At 46.8% G+C, this 17,877-nt stretch overlaps 1 protein-coding gene across 2 annotated transcripts; it reads right to left on the reverse strand.

The window, feature by feature from the left end:
* Nucleotides 1-226: 226 nt before the first annotated feature.
* aimp1a (aminoacyl tRNA synthetase complex interacting multifunctional protein 1a) lies at nt 227-17,763 on the reverse strand. 2 transcript variants are annotated; one of them, XM_066720678.1, is made up of 7 exons: nt 17,663-17,763; nt 11,922-12,055; nt 11,526-11,639; nt 10,076-10,240; nt 8,371-8,576; nt 2,093-2,261; nt 227-481 (listed from the first exon to the last, which is right to left on the reverse strand). In XM_066720678.1, coding segments are annotated over exons 1-7 (957 nt in total). In that variant the 5' UTR covers nt 17,665-17,763; the 3' UTR covers nt 227-314. The 2 variants fall into 2 exon arrangements, with proteins under 2 accessions (XP_066576775.1, XP_066576776.1); XM_066720679.1 differs by lacking the exon at nt 17,663-17,763 and adding an exon at nt 14,108-14,276.
* Between the last annotated feature and the right edge of the window lie 114 nt (nt 17,764-17,877).

The raw sequence follows: 17,877 nt of genomic DNA on the forward strand, positions 1-17,877 counted from the left end.
GAGGACGGATGCGTCCAACACGGCATGGCACGACACGGACGCTTAAGCCAGTGGAGCCGAGGCATTAGTTATTAATGGACACCAAACGAGCACGATGTGGCGAATGGCCTCCTCTCGACTGGACACTCTCTTATGTTCTTATGTTCTAAAGGAGAAGAACAAATTCCACCCCGTCCTCTGGATCCAAAGATCAAAAATCAATTGATAAAGACACCATCACAGATCATCAATTTCAAAACCTTTTATTGCGCTCGTGCTCCCATTTCTTTTTCCTCGTGTCAGCTGGGCTTTCGGGGGTTCATCCAGACCGGCTCTTATTTGATCCCGCTCGAGCTCATGGTCTGAGCCTTGCAGACCCCCTTGCCCCGGACCTCGAAAGGAGCCCCCTTGTACGTGGCCACGCACTGCGTGTCAGTGCGCAGGTCTGGCTGCACCTGCTCCCACACCTTCTTCTTGGGGTTCAGCTCCTTGTCGGGTTCACCTGGGGAGAGACGTCAGAGCACCGGTTACAATCGCAGCGGCGGGGCGCGCAGGTTCCTCGACACACTGAGACACTGAGTGACGCTTAGGAAGGGCCGCTGTGCGTGTCTGGAAAGTCCCGCAGCTTCGGACAAAAGCATCAGCCTTTCCACTCACTGCAATTAATCAATTGACTAATCAAGTCTTCGACTCTGCTGATCACTGTGATTCGGGAGGGAAAGGTGAATTCGTGGAATTAAGTTCGAGTCTGTCTGCTCTCCGCATGGAAGCTTTCAAAAGCCTCATTCTCGATACCCGTCGTGCTCCCGAGACATTCTGAGCAGCCGACTTAATGAAAGAAGTATTTGCACAATTACAGACGAACGTCAATGCATGGCAACAATTAGATTTGGCAGTGGCGGCGCTTGTGAAACGCTTCCTGCTTGCCGGTTGCATTGGACAAGGTCATGATGCAACACTTGAACCCGATGCCTCTCTGACTGTAAATGAATTCTACTGCTTTTAAATGACCTGGAGTGGGACTCTCTCTCTTTTTCCATATTCACCCACACAGAGATTAAACAATACATCAATAGCAAGCAGTCCTGAATAAGCGCTCTTTTTAACCTCGCCTCGATCCCACGAATTCAAACTGCATCAGAGCCGCCTGCTCACTGCAGCACCGCTGAGCTGCAGAAAAACAAGCCCAGCGTCTCCTGGCCCGAGCTGTAAACATCCTGTTGAGAGACGACGTGCTCACGGCTGGGCTTTTACGACCGAGTTCGTTCAAAGAACAGATGGGAATGAGACACTTTTTTCCGCACATCTATGGCCAACCTGAGAACGGCTTCCCTGGCGCAGGAGTTGATCCCACCCCCCCAGCCAGAGCACTTTCACAACACACCGCTTTAGTGGGGGCCCTGAAACTCACACTGAGGGGATGAAAACCTTGATGAGGAAGAAGGTGTTAGGGGCGGGATCGTGTCTATGAATGTCTATCGTCTTTCTGGTTCTCAATATCAAGAGGCAGGCATTGCTGTGATGAAACTGACACGGTGGCCAAGCGATAAAAGCCAACTCAGCTGATTAGAGGCAGGGAGAATACACCTGTCTGCTTCATCCTTGGCAGGGCTTGAAAAACACATTCCTGCCAGCGTCTTCAATAGCGTTTCTCTGAGTAATCACGGCCACAGGCCATTAAGATATATTAAACAGTTGGCAGACACCATCACGGAGAGAGGAGACCTCACTTCGGAAATACTTTCCGTCTCCGAACGGATTTCACAGCACGTCTTCAGATCAGAAGAAGACAAACACAGCGATTGTTTCTCTTGGCGATTACATACCCTTCGTTTAGGATGTACCCCTCATTTCATTAAACACAAAGTAAACCACCCATGAGGGGTAGAAAAAATGAACCATAAAATCCTCATTTACACCAAAAATCAAGGAATAGTTCTGCCTAATTTATTCCAGATAAAACGAATGTGAGATTTTTACATTCTGCTTTACAAAAAGAAAAAGAAAAAAGGTTTTGGAAGATGGGAGATCTACTGGGTGGATGGGTGTGTAATCACGGATGGGGATTGACCCGTTTCCTGGAGCCTCACGCAAGGAGACAGGAGTTACAAACCTGGGAAGCCCTCGAAGGAGATCCTGTCCCCGGGCTGCGCTCCGCTGGGCGGGTCGAGGATCTCCACTTTGTCCGGGGAGCTGGCACACATGACCATGGCCTGGGAGAGGACGCCCCTCATCTTGGCCGGCTTCAGGTTGCAAAGGAGCACCGCCATCCGGTTTTGCATCTGTCCGAGAAAAGGACGCAAACAAAATCCAAAAAGAGTCATTCTTTCTTTCCTTTCATCCCCGATTCTACAGCTCTCCGAAGCGCCAGTGCTGCAAACATGTGGAGGAAATGCCAGGAGTCTGTGCGGAAACGCAGTCACTTTAAATCAGCGCTTCCATTAATTAAGGCCCAGCCATTGTTTTATGACACACACAGAAACAATGGCTCGTTCCTGCCAGCTGACAATCATTGCCCTGGATTGGCATCATTCAGGATTAATTAAATCTAACTGGACAAGCGTGTGCACTAAAAAGGGTTAATTGTTTATTCCTTGTGAAGATAATCTATAGACAAACTGCACAACAATCATTATCTTTGTTTGTATAAATGTGTAACTGTTGTTCTTTGGAAAAGCTTTAAATACCAACAAATCTACATTAGTGCATAAACTCTCAGTCGTTTTGGAAGAATGGGACTTAAATTAGCATGTCTCCACTGTAATCTAATCTGGATTAAATTAATGGTTTATTGAACAAGACAGGACCTCCTGTATTAAGATGCCCTGTGATAATTGTCATCATTGTTTAGAGTGTTCAGAATCACACAGATTTGGCAGCCACATTTTTATGGTCAAGAAAACCTCAAACAATTGTGGAAAATTAATTCCCTTTAATTATCTATGAAGGGAGAGAGACAGTACGTAAAAAGGAGAACACCATGCAATCTAAAACGATCTACAAATGGCCTAATCTGTCTCACTATTTTAATTTCTAGCATGTGTCCAAATGTTTCATTACAGCAACATTTAGCCCAGAAACCCACATTTTCACACGAGACGCACGTTTGTGTTTGTTTGTGTCAGACGCCAACCAAACACTGCAGTGGAAACTCAAGTCCTCAGACTACAAGATAAACTGCAGGGACTTCTTGTAAAACAGAGACGAACCAACGCACATTACTCATCTGCCGCTGCTCTGTTTCTCTAGTGGTGAGATCTGGTGCCGCCCTAAACATCTCCGGCGACAGCAAGGCGCTATAAAGCAGTCTATTTCGTGGCCCCGGATTTACAGACAAGGCAGAAAGGAAGAGGCGTCAAGATCTTATGGGTGGTCTGTGTGAGGATACAGAAAAAGGGAGACCAATTCTTATGACAGCCAAAACACCTTTTAAAAAAAAGACACTAACATTTGGATTTCAAAAGCTTGGGGGACGAGTGGCTACAGACAATGGTGTCTCTCCTACGCCTCGATGGCAACACACGATTCTCTGCCGTCACAAATGACCCCAGCGGTTCACCGGTGCGGGGGGTTTACGACTTTGTTCTAAAATGGTGGAAACTTTAGGTTCGTTTCAGGCCAGGAGGGTTTTTGGTTGGTTTTGTTTTCGCTCTGCAGTATAGAGAGCCGCCGGCCTCACGCTGTCCTCGATGACAAGATCTGTTTCTCTTCAGCTCCGGAGGCATCGGACACACGCAAGTCTAGTGGAGCTCTCTGGACACCACAGCAATGTAGCAATAAAGCACATCCACAAAGGCCAAATGCATTCCCACCCAACGGCAAATGCTACAGAGCAGTGGCTGTACTGGAAAATTATTAAAATTGCATTTTTTTTTTGGTGTTACCTTTTTGGAATAATCGTACTGCTTACACAACCTACAAAGTGAGTTATGTTTGCACTGCCTGGAAAGAAATCTCTCTTGCTGTAAAGCTTTGACAATAAAACAGCTTTATTTAAGCAATTAACTTTTACGTACTCGTTAAACATAGACATGATTATTCATTACTCGAGCAGAGAAGCCAGAGGATTACTGGCAGTTTTTAATCTTATTCCAGAAATGACTACTTTCCCAAAAGCTATATATTCAGAGAGGTCAGTGACGTCCTACATGGTTTCTCGATGCGTCTTTATAAATATAACACACACAAAACAACAATCCATTCTCTCCATTTATGAGGTTTCCCAATAAAAATAAAAATAAAAATGCCAACACTGAGATTAGCACCATGTGTCGTGCAATTTGTCAAAAAGTCCCCAGAAATGTCTCACAAATTAAAGAGCTGAGCTGCTCTGTGGAATCAGTCCTGACTCGAACCCCTTCAATTATTTAGTGTAAAAAGAAGTGTACACATGACATTTTTCTTTTAAAGGTTCAGATACACATAGATTAAGTGTAAACTTAATTGATTGTGCATCTGAAAGAAACGGCTCACTGTGGAAAGGTAATCTACCCATTGCAAAAGACCAAAGACTGGGACAGAGTTTCAGCTTTCAGCAGGATAATGACCCCAAACACACAGCCAAAGCTACACTGTAGTGGCTTAAAGACAAGAAAGCGATCATCCTAGAGTGGCCCAGTCAAAGCTCAGACTTGAAACCGATTGAGAATCTGTGGCAGGACATGGAAGATCGCTTTCCGCCAACGATCCACACCCAACTTGACAGAGCTTAAATATATTTCAAGAAGAATGGGCGAATATTGCACAATCCAGATGTGCCAACCTGGTAGAGACCTGAACCAAAAGTCTCACAGCTGTAATTGCTGCCAATGGTGTTTCGACCAAATTATGAACTGTTGTTTCACAATACAAATTCTCTTGCCTCTTTAAAGTGTGGAGCAGATTGTGTCAATCAAAGGGAAAAATCCCATTTAAATACAGGTACAGAATATACATACATATCATCATCATAGGCCTCCCAGAGAGCTTTCGACTCACTTCAACCTATAGCTTCCCTTTTCACTCCTGCAAAGTTTATTATCTCATCTCCCCTAATTTTATGTGTTTGTCTTCTAGGTCTTTTTTCACCTCTTGGGATCTGTTCAATAGCTTCCATATATACATACACACACACACATATACGTGTACGATTGTGTGTGAAGATATCATATTTTGTCAACTTAGCAAAACGCCATCCCTCTCCTCTCCCTTCTCTTAATGCGTTGGAGGTCACATCTGCTGACTGAAGCATGAAGGGGGTCCGTCAAAGCATGCAAGCTGTAATTATGCCAAACGTCTACAGTCTCAGCATAGTTAACATTAAACCCTTCGCATAGGAAACGAGGCCTGAAAACACTTATTTTCGGCACAAAGGAAATCTCAGCTTGTCAAGGCTCAGCTCGTTTAATTTCTGTAACAAGCAAGCCTTGTCGATTTAAAGATCCAAGGCCCAATAAAAGCACTTCAGGGGGGAAGGGTGGCCTGTATGCCCCCCGCGCAGCCATCCACTCGCCTGACGCTTCCCTTTATAAGAGCAGAGGAGTGCTGGCGCCACGCCATGCCACGTCGGCTCTCCCCGAGACACTGAGTGGCCTCGGAACGAAAGAAAACAAACAGAGGATGTGAAGCGCCGCGGTCTCTGCACCGGTCCCCGCGCCCCAGAGCCGCAGTCTCGCCGCAAGAGCGCCGTGAGAGAGAGAGAGAGAGAGAGAGAGAGAGAAAGAGAGAGAGAGAGAGAGAGAGAGAGAGGCCAGACGCCGCCGCCGCGATGGTTATTACTGAGAGCGGGAGCCGCGGCCCTCCCCTGGCCATCCCTCAGTCCCTCGGCCAGACCTCCACACTCGAGAGACGCACAGCTTCCTGTCCGTGCGGCGGTCACCAGTGGCCCGCTTCCACTAACCACCCGCTCCTCGGCGACGCCGTAAATGACACAGCGGGCACGGACCTTCTCCATGCCAAGATCCGGACGGCTGCCACAGCGCCGTGCGAGCCGCTCGGCCCGGGCGTTATTTCCTGTCCTCCTCCTCCTCCTCTGGAGTTTTTGTTCTGCGATTTCAAAACCTGAGCTGGACTTTTATTTTGGGCTCGGAGAACGTGCCCGCCTGTCTTTTTCCAACGAAACCAAAGTGTTTTCTGAGGATCTTTCTTCTTTATTTTTAAACCGAAGTATGAGAGCATACTGCACAATTTTCTTTTCTGGGACACGTCTTATTATATCGAAAACTGGAGGGAACGAAGCTGTGGCCGTGGCAAGTCCCTATCTTAGGGAGATGTTAACAAAACAGAAAGGCCGTGCGTATATATTTATGTTATATAATCACGTTCGTTTTTAACAAGAGACAATTAAACTAGAGCAACTTTCTATGAGCTTTGAATGCTTTATCTGTAACCTGCATTTCTCCCAGAAAACAACGCAAGGTTCACTTTTACTTGGGTCAGGTGTTTAAAAAGAAAAAAAAGAAAGAAAACATGGCTCGGTTGACCATATTAAAAAGACAGCACCCTCCCATCAGCACAGTTAATAACAGAGCGAATCAGAAAGCGTTTTCCATCATTCCTCAAAGCATTTACAGCAGAATTAAAAGCACAGAGTTCAAGCGCTGAAGCTGCCAGTTCTATTAAAAACAATAAATACATAAATAGCCGTCAATGTACTAAGTAAATGAGTTATGACCAGCAATTATAAGATGTGCAATAATATGACGGCTTCCCACAGAGACCCAGTCGACACTTTTTCCCTTCTTTTGTGTCCAATGTAAACGTTTCATGGCAGCCTGGTCTTTATTGGCACTGCATACGTGTGAAACTGTTTAATCTGACGCCGTGCCAGATTCCAAGCACACGCCACGACTGCCACTCGATCGGTAAACCTATATCCAGCCTGCCGGATCATGCGCCGAAACACCGGTCCTGTCTGCACGGGAGAGACGTCGTTTAATTTTTCTGGCTCGCCACCTACACTGCTCCTCCAGTGGTATAAACAGGCCCCTTGCGTACGCTCTTTGTTTGTGCCCCAGAAACCACCCTCTCACCACAATGACAAAACTGTGTGCGCTGCGTGGTCTGGGCAGACAGACGCAGACTCGCAGCGCCGGCGGTTTGTGGGACGGCGGCTCCCCGGGGGAATTTCGATGCGTCGGGAGGGGAGACCGCAGCTTGTCTCGCAGTGTGGTCTGCCATGATCCGCTGGGGGGAGGAGAGCACCGGTCTGTTTCGGCGCCCAAGGATGCGCCGTCGCCAGGAGGAGGCCCGTCCTGTCTGAAAGGGGGCTATCGGTCTCACAGAGGAGGCCTGTTCCAGTGGAGACCCTATGGAGCTCCTGATGGGGTGCTATGGTGTCTTTTCTTCATATAATCGGAGGGGAATGCCGTACCAAAGTGGAACGGCACGCCAGAGTGGAGAAATAACGGTAGACGGGCAAAACGCATCTGTTGCCATAATGCCGAAGCCTAGAAGGGGACTGACGGCACAGGTGTCCTCCCAGCCAAGCCACGGGTGGACACACAGGACAGATCAGGACAATGGTAATAGTCCGGGCCACTGTAAGAGTGTCAGAGAGTATTGCTGGGCCTAGACACTTAAGTACATTGAAAACAGCTGTCCTCTGTCGTTTTTGTATTAAAACATCATTTAACTACATCCTACCCTGCCGGCAAATCAAGTATTCAAATCAAGAAACGTATAATATAGCCTCTTGGCAGACCGTCTGGAAGAAATTAACAGGATTAATGGGTTAAAATAGCAAACTGGAAGGGACTTGGCATGGCTTCAGTTAGCAGAGAGGGTTAAAGGGGTCAGGCAACAATCAGACAGAACAACGATAAGGGCGAGTGGATGTCCAGTCCCCTTTTCAATCCCAAACCGAATCAAAGGACTGACCAATAAGTGCCGGGTTTGTGCTGGATTAGTGCCGACTGGCAGGTCAATGAACTTTTGATTTTAACGCAGTGTATTCTTTGTATTAAAGGGTAAGCATACAACAAAACTATGACTTTCTGCTGTTTCCACTGACAGCAGAGTCTCTGACAGCTTGAAGCATCTCCGTCAATCCAAATGTTTCCGATTACGTGAATTTACTAGTTTACGTACACAGTAAATACAAATCATAAGACATTAATGTCTGGGTCTGAAGGCAAAACCTAAAACCCAACGTTTGCTTTGGTGGAAAACGCCGGCGACACATTCCTCCCAAATAAACCCTTTGTTTGCGAGAGAACCGGTCCGGCGATGGGAGGAAGCGCACGTCTCTTATGTCTGATCCGAATACAAACAAATCTATACGATCAATATCATATCAATACGATTCTAAATTCCACAGGAGTCCCTCTTATTCGCAGCTTTATGACAAAACTAAACATCTTGGTTAACACATCCCGCTCTACACCGGTGTGGGACCCGCGGGCCAGATAGTACCTGCTCCAGGGGCACGTGCTTCACCAGCCCGCTGACCACTGTCCTGGGTGCCGCCTCGCCCACGTCCACCTCCTCCACGTACAGGGCGTCGGCGTCCGGGTGCTTCTTGGCCGTCACGATCCGGCCGACGCGCAGGTCCAGGCGGGACACGTCCACCGTCCGGGCCTCTTCCTCCCCGCCCCCCGGCTGCTTCTTCTTCTCTCCGGCTGCGTGGCGGCAAAACAAAAAACAAGACAGTGGGGTAAATCACTGAGCATAACGCTGAGCACCCATATATGAACACCCATATAATTATCCACACCGCTGTAAGACAGGAGGAGAAACTGGCTATTCAAGTTCTGGATTTCGGTGGGGTGGCACGACTGCCCCGGGACTCTTTCTCTGATCCAGTACTGCATCGGCCCGTCCCAGCCCTTGACAGACGTATATTTTTGTTGTCGGTTGGGGATTCTGATGTGTAAAGTGCCTGAACTGTGTTTGCTGAAACTTTATATGCCAGGTCTATCCATCCAACTCGTTTCACAACCACTCAAACGAAGCATAAATCATCTGCGTTCATCAGGGCAAAAAAAACAACACAAAAAAACTTTAATTGTTGCCGACTCTGTGACATCTGGAGGAGAGGGATGCCAGAACTCACACATTTGAAAAGCTATAAATCTTCCTTCTCCCCCAACCAGGAAAAAAGTAAAAGACTGGACTGTGTGTGGAGATCTGCAAAGAAGATCCACGGATGTGCTTCCCGAGAAATATGCACATATACAATTTATATAAAAGAGCATTATCACAAATCCCGTTTCCCGTAAGTCAGGAATATTAACTTCCAATTTATAATTTGGAAATCTGGCCGTCACCATCGCATTTCCTTGTCTGTTGTTGTGTTTGTTTAACCACATGAGCAAAACTCTGCGGACGGAGGGGGGAGCTTTTCTTCATTTGCAACTAAAGTGAAGGCTTTCTGGAGTCATTAAAGCTGTGAAAAAGTGGATTTTTGAAGCTGGAAAAATCCTAAAACAAGAAGTAAATATATTAATTGCCCACACCTGAGGTGGTCCGTGATTTATGTTGATTGGCCCCCGGAGCACGGTTTCCCGCCAGTGCGTTCGCGGGGAGCGCAGAGAGCTTTTGATCTCGCCACGGTCCCGACCAAACCCGGAAATTCTGCGTATTCTTGTCAGTCCGGACTGGAGAGAGGGGCCTGGGTTTTGCCGCGACCGTGGAGGCAAGTAAACAAGGAAACTGAAAGCAGGCGCGAGGCGGATCCGGTTTTGCAACTAATCTAAACCTCGACGTGTGGCTTCGGCGGTGGAGTCACGGGGAGAAACGGTTCGCCGGCGTCGGCCTCGATTTCACTTCTCCTTGACAGGCAGGAGGGTTAGAACGCCCTCGAACTCGAGCGCTCAGAGGCACGCGGCAGAGAAAACGCTGCGAAAACCAAAGATGTCACGTACAGAGGCCGGTGCCAAGGCCTGGGATAATCGTTCACAGGACCCGGACCCGACGGAACCAGACATGGACCTGGCTGTGTTCGTTAGCTGAGCAATCACTTAAAAACTCTACTATTTCCTTAATTCCTACGTGCTTTAATGCCACTGGGTAACATTAACTAAAACCCCTTCATCCACAAAAGCTGCCCTGGAGCCACAACTCCGTCCTGCTGAAAGCGAGAACAAGGAGCACTGTTGACACGTTTTCTTCTCATTACCCTTCTTCTCCAGCTTGTCCTTCTTCTTCTTGTCCTCGCCGTCCCTCTGCGCTTTGTCCTTATTGACGGCGGCGGACGGAGAAACGGATCGGATTGGCTCGGGGTCAGGGGGCTGCGACGTGGACGGCGTGGCGGCGTCCGCAGAGGGGACTGCGACCGGTTTCACTGCAGACACAACAGGGAGAGAGAACAGTCTTTTGTAGCAGTTGTCTGAACCCAAGACAAGCCTCACAACCGTCTTAATCTTAGACAACATTCTCTGAAACTGAAGCCAGCCGAGGGAGGCCTTGAACTTAAGGCCTTGGACCTGCAGAGATTTAATTAAAACCCACACCTAACAATTTGCCATAAGGTATTTCTCTTAATGACAATTCCCTTCATATCTTAACAATACAGTTATGTTTTTAGTTTAAACACTATATTAGTAGTAATGATGGCAGCTGTTTCCTCTCTCTCTCGCCTGCGTGTGTGTCGTGCACATGCGATTGTGTTCACACAGAGCTGGCGTTTTGTGCCGATTTCCACTTCACACTTTCAGAACAGCTACACTTGCCTGTTCAACTGCATGGCTTTGCACAAATGCCAAAACACACAGGTTTTACAAGACACGGCGGGCTATTATTCACTTCACAACTCACAGGAAAATGAAAAACATAGCAAAGACGACGGCGTTTCTGCAGTGGCTAACGAGCGAAACAATCCTCCGATGGCAGAAACCGCACTTTTGTGGCTGGCAATGAAGTGCCAACCCCCCTACACAACTTGGCTTACACCTACACAACTAAAAAAAGTACATTTTAATAGCCGTTAATGGCAGTTGGACAGTAAAGTTTCGACTTTTTTGTCCCAAGTTGCCTAAATCTGCATCGACCTAAATGGTTTTAATTTCATGAAATTAGAAAGGAGATTAATTTTAATACACTGACACATTGTGAAAATAAACAAGATGTCGGCAATGAAAGAGCTTTTAACTACATGGTCTTTACAGCCTCACCGAAGTCCTGTTTTTTCAGATCTTGTTTCTGTCCAGATTCAATCCATATAACCTCCAGTTATACGGTGCAAGATTGACTGACCGATCAGTAACAGCGCAGCCTCGCCAGGACACTCGGACTGTTAAAAAGGAAGGGAAACGCAAGAATCTGTGCCGAATCGGAGACGGTTAAAGAAATGGCACTTGCGATCTCCAAAACCGGTGAACCGTAGCTTAAAGACTTCCTGCGCCGCCTAAAAAGATTAAAACCAAACCCACAGCCTGCATTCTGCGGAATCGTTTCACAATGGAAGACACTGGGATATGCAGATTCCTCCGCTGCACTAATTGACGATACGACAGTAGAAAGAGTGCAGACAGCGGACGGTATTGCGCTGCAGTGAAGACAAAGAGCAACATGAACTTGGCCTTAGGCTTCGTAAAGCAGAAATAGAGAGACAATCGTGCCCCCGATACCTCCTTTTCTCTTCTCCTTGTCGAGCAGCTGCTGTTTCAGGTCCTCGATGTCCTTCTTCAGCTTCGCGTTTTCCACTCGGAGCTTCTTCTCCTCCCGGATGGAGGCCTGTAAAACTGAGAGCGGAGAGCAATGAGATTTCTCCTCATTGTGTTCTAGATGGCTGAGCAGATACAGATATATTTTTATATATTCTGCCAGGCTTGGGAGTGTGTGGAGGCAATATTATTCTCAGTACTGGGAGTCAACAATTCGTGCTTTGGGACGTTTATGTTTAGTTGTGCAACCAGCCATAACACAAGTTACACAAGTCATGACAGCACCCCTATATTGCTCAGTCGCTATCTATTTAAAACCAGGCTTCGATACTGCAGCGGTCCTCGGAGATGGCGTCTTACTGGCTTTCTCCTTCAGCAGCTGGACCTGCTGCTTCAGATACTCGATGATCTGGTCGGCCTCGGTGGCCCGCTGCTCCAGCCGGTTCAGAGGGGGGTTCTTGCCTGACATCCTGAGGGCGAGGCGAGACAGAAACCTGCGGAGAGCGGGAGAAAGAGAAGGGACGGGTTGAACAGATTTGGATCGAAGGGCAGGAACGGAGCTGCCTGAGCAAATCATTGTTGCACGTCCTGCCCAAATACAACCCGGCAGTCCATTTTTTGATTTAGGCCCCTCAAAGTAGCAAATAATGATGTTGTGAATAGGATAGGACACTTTTCTGTGCTTCCCTTATAAACCCAGCTGTCAGAAACTGAATACTCAACCGGAGAAAGCATTGATGGTCCATACAAATGAATCTCACTTCGTCATTTTAGAGCTTTCAGATAAGGTTAAATATATTTAACCTTTCACCCCACCCACATCAAAACATGTCAGCTTGGATTTTTGTTTTCATTTATAATATATTTTAGCCTAAACCCTTAAATGCATTTCCTGTATCTTTAAGTTTGCGCCCAATAACAACTGAAGCCCAGTACAGATTTGTTTATAAGTTTGTAAGATCAAAATCATGTTTTATTTGGTATAGCGTCCTTGGCAAGGCCGCCACAAAGCGCCCCACAGATTAAAAGAACAATACAAGACAGTGGTGGGGATTTGGATGAATTAAGCAAGAGAAGCGATTCATTAAAATAAATGTAGACCACAGTGTTTCCACATTTTAATGAGTCGTACAAAAACAAACGCAACACAAGCATGTTAGCAGCCTCCACACTGTGAGTGCAGTAACTGTGCAAACGCCTTCCCAAGCAGAACCGATTCCCAACCAGGGCTACTCGAACGGCAGGGCGACCCGGAGAGAGACAGGAAGAACTATCTAGTCTGGGCCGGTTCCACTGAGGTCAACGGGATGAAACCGAAATTGCAGCGGACGTGAAAAATAAAATCACAGTCCTGCCTACGTCAAGCATTTACGTCTGAAATTTTTACTAGTCTGTAGCAGAACAACACATGGGCCGGGCAGATATATTGCATTTTAATTACTTTTATAGGTGCATCGAAAAGATTATTAGTATTGTTAATAAGAAGAACATGTCTAAGGGGGTAATAGGAAGATAGTTCTTTACAAGAGCAAAGAGAAAAGCTCTGAGGGATCAAACAAATGCTCTGTGTCCCCAACTGCAGAAACAGCTGCTTCCCAGTCAGTGTCTGACTCGGGACACGGACAGATCTGGCAAGCGTCCCTTTCCGACACAGGAATAAAAGGATTTTACAAGGAAGGGAGAGAAAGAGACAGAAAGACTAACACACAAGGAACAGGGTGGTGCTGGAAAGATCATAATTGGCCCTAGATAAAGATCCGACGAGGAAATTAGAAACATCAGAGGGGCTGGAGCTCAGACTGTCACTGATCAAAGTGTCGGTTTCCGAAAAACACAAGTAAATGTAAACACTGGCCCCGTGATGCGAGAATGTACGGGGCAGTGTTCTTTAAATACAGGGATCTACTCCAAACTGAGATCTTAATTGATTAATTGAACTAATTATTCACTTAACTGTGCCACCAAAACCTCTTCCCAAAGTCTAAAACGGGAGATTTGAGGAACACTGGTAGAGCTGTGACAATTCTTGTCACGTGAAACCAGTCAAATAAATCATGCGGATCATGAGGACTGAAAGGGGGAAGAGTTCAGAAATCACACATCCTTCACTAGAAGAAGAAGTGAAATCCTAACGTACTGTCAAGGTAGTAAGTTGCATTGCTGATGACAACTAAGACAGACTACGGGAATTCACAGATCCTGGTCTCTGGTGCGCAGAAGCGGCTGTGGTATTCATGCGGAGACAAGAGGCCCTCAACAGACATAACAGCTGCCACAGCCCCCCGAACACAGACAACACCATGTGCAAAACTATAAATAAACAGAGTGCAGGCCTCGGCACAGTGACAACAATCGCAACAGTCAGCAGCTTATCAGACTCATGCAAACTTTTATCACACAAATAGGTCCACCAAAAAAGAAACACGCAGTTTACTCTTATTTTAAAAGGTCTCTCAAAAGCGTCCGCCAGCAAAACGGTGACTGTAGAAAAAGGGACAACGACAAAAAACCCAACACAACCAAAGACCACACTCGCCGCTCACTACCTGAACTCTCCGACCCAAGCGACGGCGTTCCTATCCTCCAGCGACGGATCCCGAGAGAGAGAGGTGTGTCGATACGGACGGGAAGAGCCGTGGCCTCTCCCGAGTGGTCTCGTGAGCGCAGAGAAAAGCCTATACAGCCTCGAGAGCAGCGCCGGCGACTGACCCCCTCCCCGGGCCGCCCCTCTCTCTCAGCACATAGTTCGCATAGTTGCAGCTTGAGAGCAGAGACATGTGCACATTCCCAGGCGTGCCACGATCACCCGTATGCTCCCGTCTTCCTGTAGGCCCCCTCGGATTGAGACTATAGCATAGCTCCCGATATGGTCCTAGTGACACCACCCCGATGAGCGGCAGGAGGCCATGAGAATTGTGTCACACTGCGTTTTCGTCACGGCATCAAATTAATAAGGGAAACAAAGTTGCAGATGCTGGAATTAAGTATTCCTCTTATTCCACAGAACTTCCTATAGAGCTATCGGTGCCTACAGGTTCACTAGAGTCTCGAATAAAACGAGAGCGTTTACAGATGTTTTGGGGCCGAAAGCATCTTCTCGTATTGTAACAGTCGGTTGTCACAGAGTGTCATTACACACTGTACTAGAAACAAGGCCAACTTTAAAGTTCTGTACGCATTCCTATAGTTTATGCGTTTTATTTTGTGTTGGTTGACTACGAATTACAATTATTGCAAACTATCAGAGGGTGTCAGGGAGTCAACGGGGAAAAATACAATATAATCTACTCCTCGACTGCCTACGAGACAATTTATTAAGTCGTAGTAATAATAAAAATAATAAACTGCACAGGGCCCCTGCAACCTGGCACAAAACACAACACAAGCTTCTCTCATCAGCAGAGACTCCCGAACAATATACCGAGCGATCAGATTGGTTTCAGCCAAGAGCCAAACATTATAAGTCTTCTAACGATGGCTGGCACGGATCACACATAACCGTAGGGAGAGGACGGACAGATGCCCTTTGAGTCGCATGCTTGCTACATGTTAACAGGGTTTATAACCGAGACAGGGCAGCTGCTGTGAATAAAGTCACGCTGTATTATTAGATGATTAATAACACGGACGGTTTCTGAGCTGTGATAAAAATGCATAACAGTTTCACACTCCAGTACTGATGCTGCCGGTCTCAATGTGTCAAACCCCTTCATTGTCGAGCAGAAACACCACAATTTACCCAGGTATCCTAATTCTGAATGTAAAAACAAAGTGAATTGAAGGACTGCACATACAAGTCACTGTGTCATTGTCGAATGGCTTCTACTGCACACCCAGATCAAACACACACGTGGGAAATGTCACACAATTCGTGTAACTGCTGAAGAGGGAGGAGAGAGCGAGAGGTGGGAGGGCATGCTGTGGTCGCCTGCTCCAGATTGCCAAACCAAACCATGCACACTGCCCGGTCCATCACCAGGGGTGTGAAAAAGAAAGTACAATTAAAACCGCAGAGAACATCTTGTTAAACTCGGTCAACGAAGAGTTTGAGACGCATTCCTGCCTCGTCTCTGTCTCTGGCCTCTGTGGTATTATAAGGACTTTTATCGGGTTACCACCTGCCAGCTCCCAGAGCAGTTATGACCACTTAAGGCATAAGGCTTCAATATCGCGCCACAGAATACACTTTTTCTGCCAAAATACTAAAAAGAGAGATTATCTGGAGACCAGCTGTTCTAAAGCCTTTGCAACTTCAAAACTCGACTCTAAACTGATCAGGTAAGCGAAGAATATATAATGAAGTTATTCACGTCTTTATAAAGGAGCAAACATTACAAGAAGTTCTCCGTTTCTTGGAAGCCAGTCTTAATACATTTAATTCTGTCCCAGGACTAAAAGACAAAAACAAAGCAGCGATCAATAGCATCCTGAAATGATTTTCACTCCTTCACCCGAGTAAAGTGTCAGTAGAGTATTAAAAAGCAGTGTACTGTACAAACAAGTGTGCTTTAACTTCATTAAAGAATAAATACAGCATTCCAAAGTATTAATCTCGTCTCATTTTGTTCTGAATGAATCTCCTGATCATTTTTCTATTTTTATAACATTTCAATAATGAATAAAGAAAGAAAGAAAGCTGGCAGCCCTACATCTGCCGCCTGGCAAAGCTCGAGTGATTCCAGCTCAGCGCTGCATACTTGCACCAGGTCGTCAGAAACCCAATTAAGTGCAGCGGGGTCAGGGACACGTGTTTCATTAAACGCACTGCATGGCAAGTGATAACGGCCTGGGTTTCCATCCCAGTGAACACATTTCAAAATGATAAAAGGCCCGTTATAATGCAAACCAGTAACAGCATTCTTCAAATCTGTGGTTTTGGCTTGAGAGCAGCGTCTATCCACACAGACTGGCCTGACTCAAGACTGGAGCACCGGACTGGGATCAGACTGTCCAGGACCTGCTTATTTGCAGGTTTCACTCTTTGGAAACAATTAAGGCCATTTTAAATAGATATAACACTGTTCAACAAATCCAGACTCAGTTTAAGACTTTATTCGGCCCGTTTCATTTGTCTGAAACATGTTGATAAATGTATTAATTAATTGTATTGTTTGTAAAAGTCAACATTTTCCATTCAGCACACGATGGATAGGTTTCACCTCCTCTTCATTAGTATCTGTAAGTCTAAAACAGTTTTAAAGAAATGTCAGGGGATGACTCCTACTGGACGCCACTGCCTAGGGGATGTAGTACATACTGATATTTTAAAAATTAATAAATAATGTATAGCCTGTATCAGCAAAAGCAGCCTGTATCAATCCACTGGTGGACAAAGGCGTCCCCAAGACGTCTCCACTAGTTTTGATTAGTCTTATTATTGCATCTTCCCATCTTTCATGTGCTTTTTCGTCTCTTGGGGTCTGATCTCTATAGTCTCTCTTGTTTTTAACTAGTCATTCCAGCATGCATCTCTCCAGTTTCTGTATCGTGTACCATGAGCGGCCGGGCTTCAGTGCCGCCAGTGCGCACAGGTAGGTGCATCGATCAAACACACGTCCAGACACACATGCACACTTCCTTTCAGTAGCCTGTAAACATGTACATTCAAATACCCACACGGGTATTACAGCCATTACCGATCACGTCATCTGTTCACACGCTTCTTAATGATGAGAGATTAATGCCAGTGATCAGACGGGGATGCTTCTGGGTCAATGGGGGCATTAACCCCTTCATTGCACAAGATTAGTATGATTATTAGTGCTGCTCTTTATTTCGCAGATCTAACGCGTCGCTGCTGTATGTGCAAGTGTCTTCCGCGACACACGTGTTCAGGTGTCCGCACAGAAGAGCCCGAGCCCGGCCTGCGGTCCGGTTCCGCACAGGAGGGCCGGGCTGCCGTGACGCTTTACCTCGGTGTCCCACGCCTGTGCTGAGGCGCGGAGCTGCCCGCCAGCGTTTATTAGTTTAACGTATCGCATCATTAGTTTTGCGTGGACACTGCCGGTGCTGGCCGGTGCTGGCCGGTGCTGGCCGGCGCGGGGAGGGAGGCACGGCGGCGCAGGGCCGGTGAGGCGCCTCTGTCCGCGGGTTATACTCACATGCAGCTCCGCCGCTTCACACGCCGCAGACCTGCCGACGGGGCCTTGCGCACGGAAGTAAATACTATGCTGTCCTTCCAGCGCCTGATTCATTATCTGGTTATTATATCTATTTAGCACGAAATACATTAATATACGCACATCTCGTTCCGGGGATCGGTTTTATATCGGTTTCGAAATAAATTAGATCACAGTTGCACACTGCTGGCCCGTAA

The sequence above is a fragment of the Amia ocellicauda genome, chromosome 13 (assembly GCF_036373705.1).
Source record: "Amia ocellicauda isolate fAmiCal2 chromosome 13, fAmiCal2.hap1, whole genome shotgun sequence".
Classification (NCBI taxonomy): Eukaryota; Metazoa; Chordata; class Actinopteri; order Amiiformes; family Amiidae; genus Amia; species Amia ocellicauda.

What these genes read in the sequence shown, in the direction of transcription:
- aimp1a (XM_066720678.1), bottom strand. An exon ending in GCTGCTGAAGGAGAAAGCCA is followed by an intron (nt 11,640 to 11,921) that starts GTAAGACGCCAT and finishes CTCCGCTCTCAG; the next exon opens with TTTTACAGGCCTCCATCCGG. An exon ending in AGCACGTGCCCCTGGAGCAG is followed by an intron (nt 2,262 to 8,370) that starts GTACTATCTGGC and finishes TTTCTCGGACAG; the next exon opens with ATGCAAAACCGGATGGCGGT.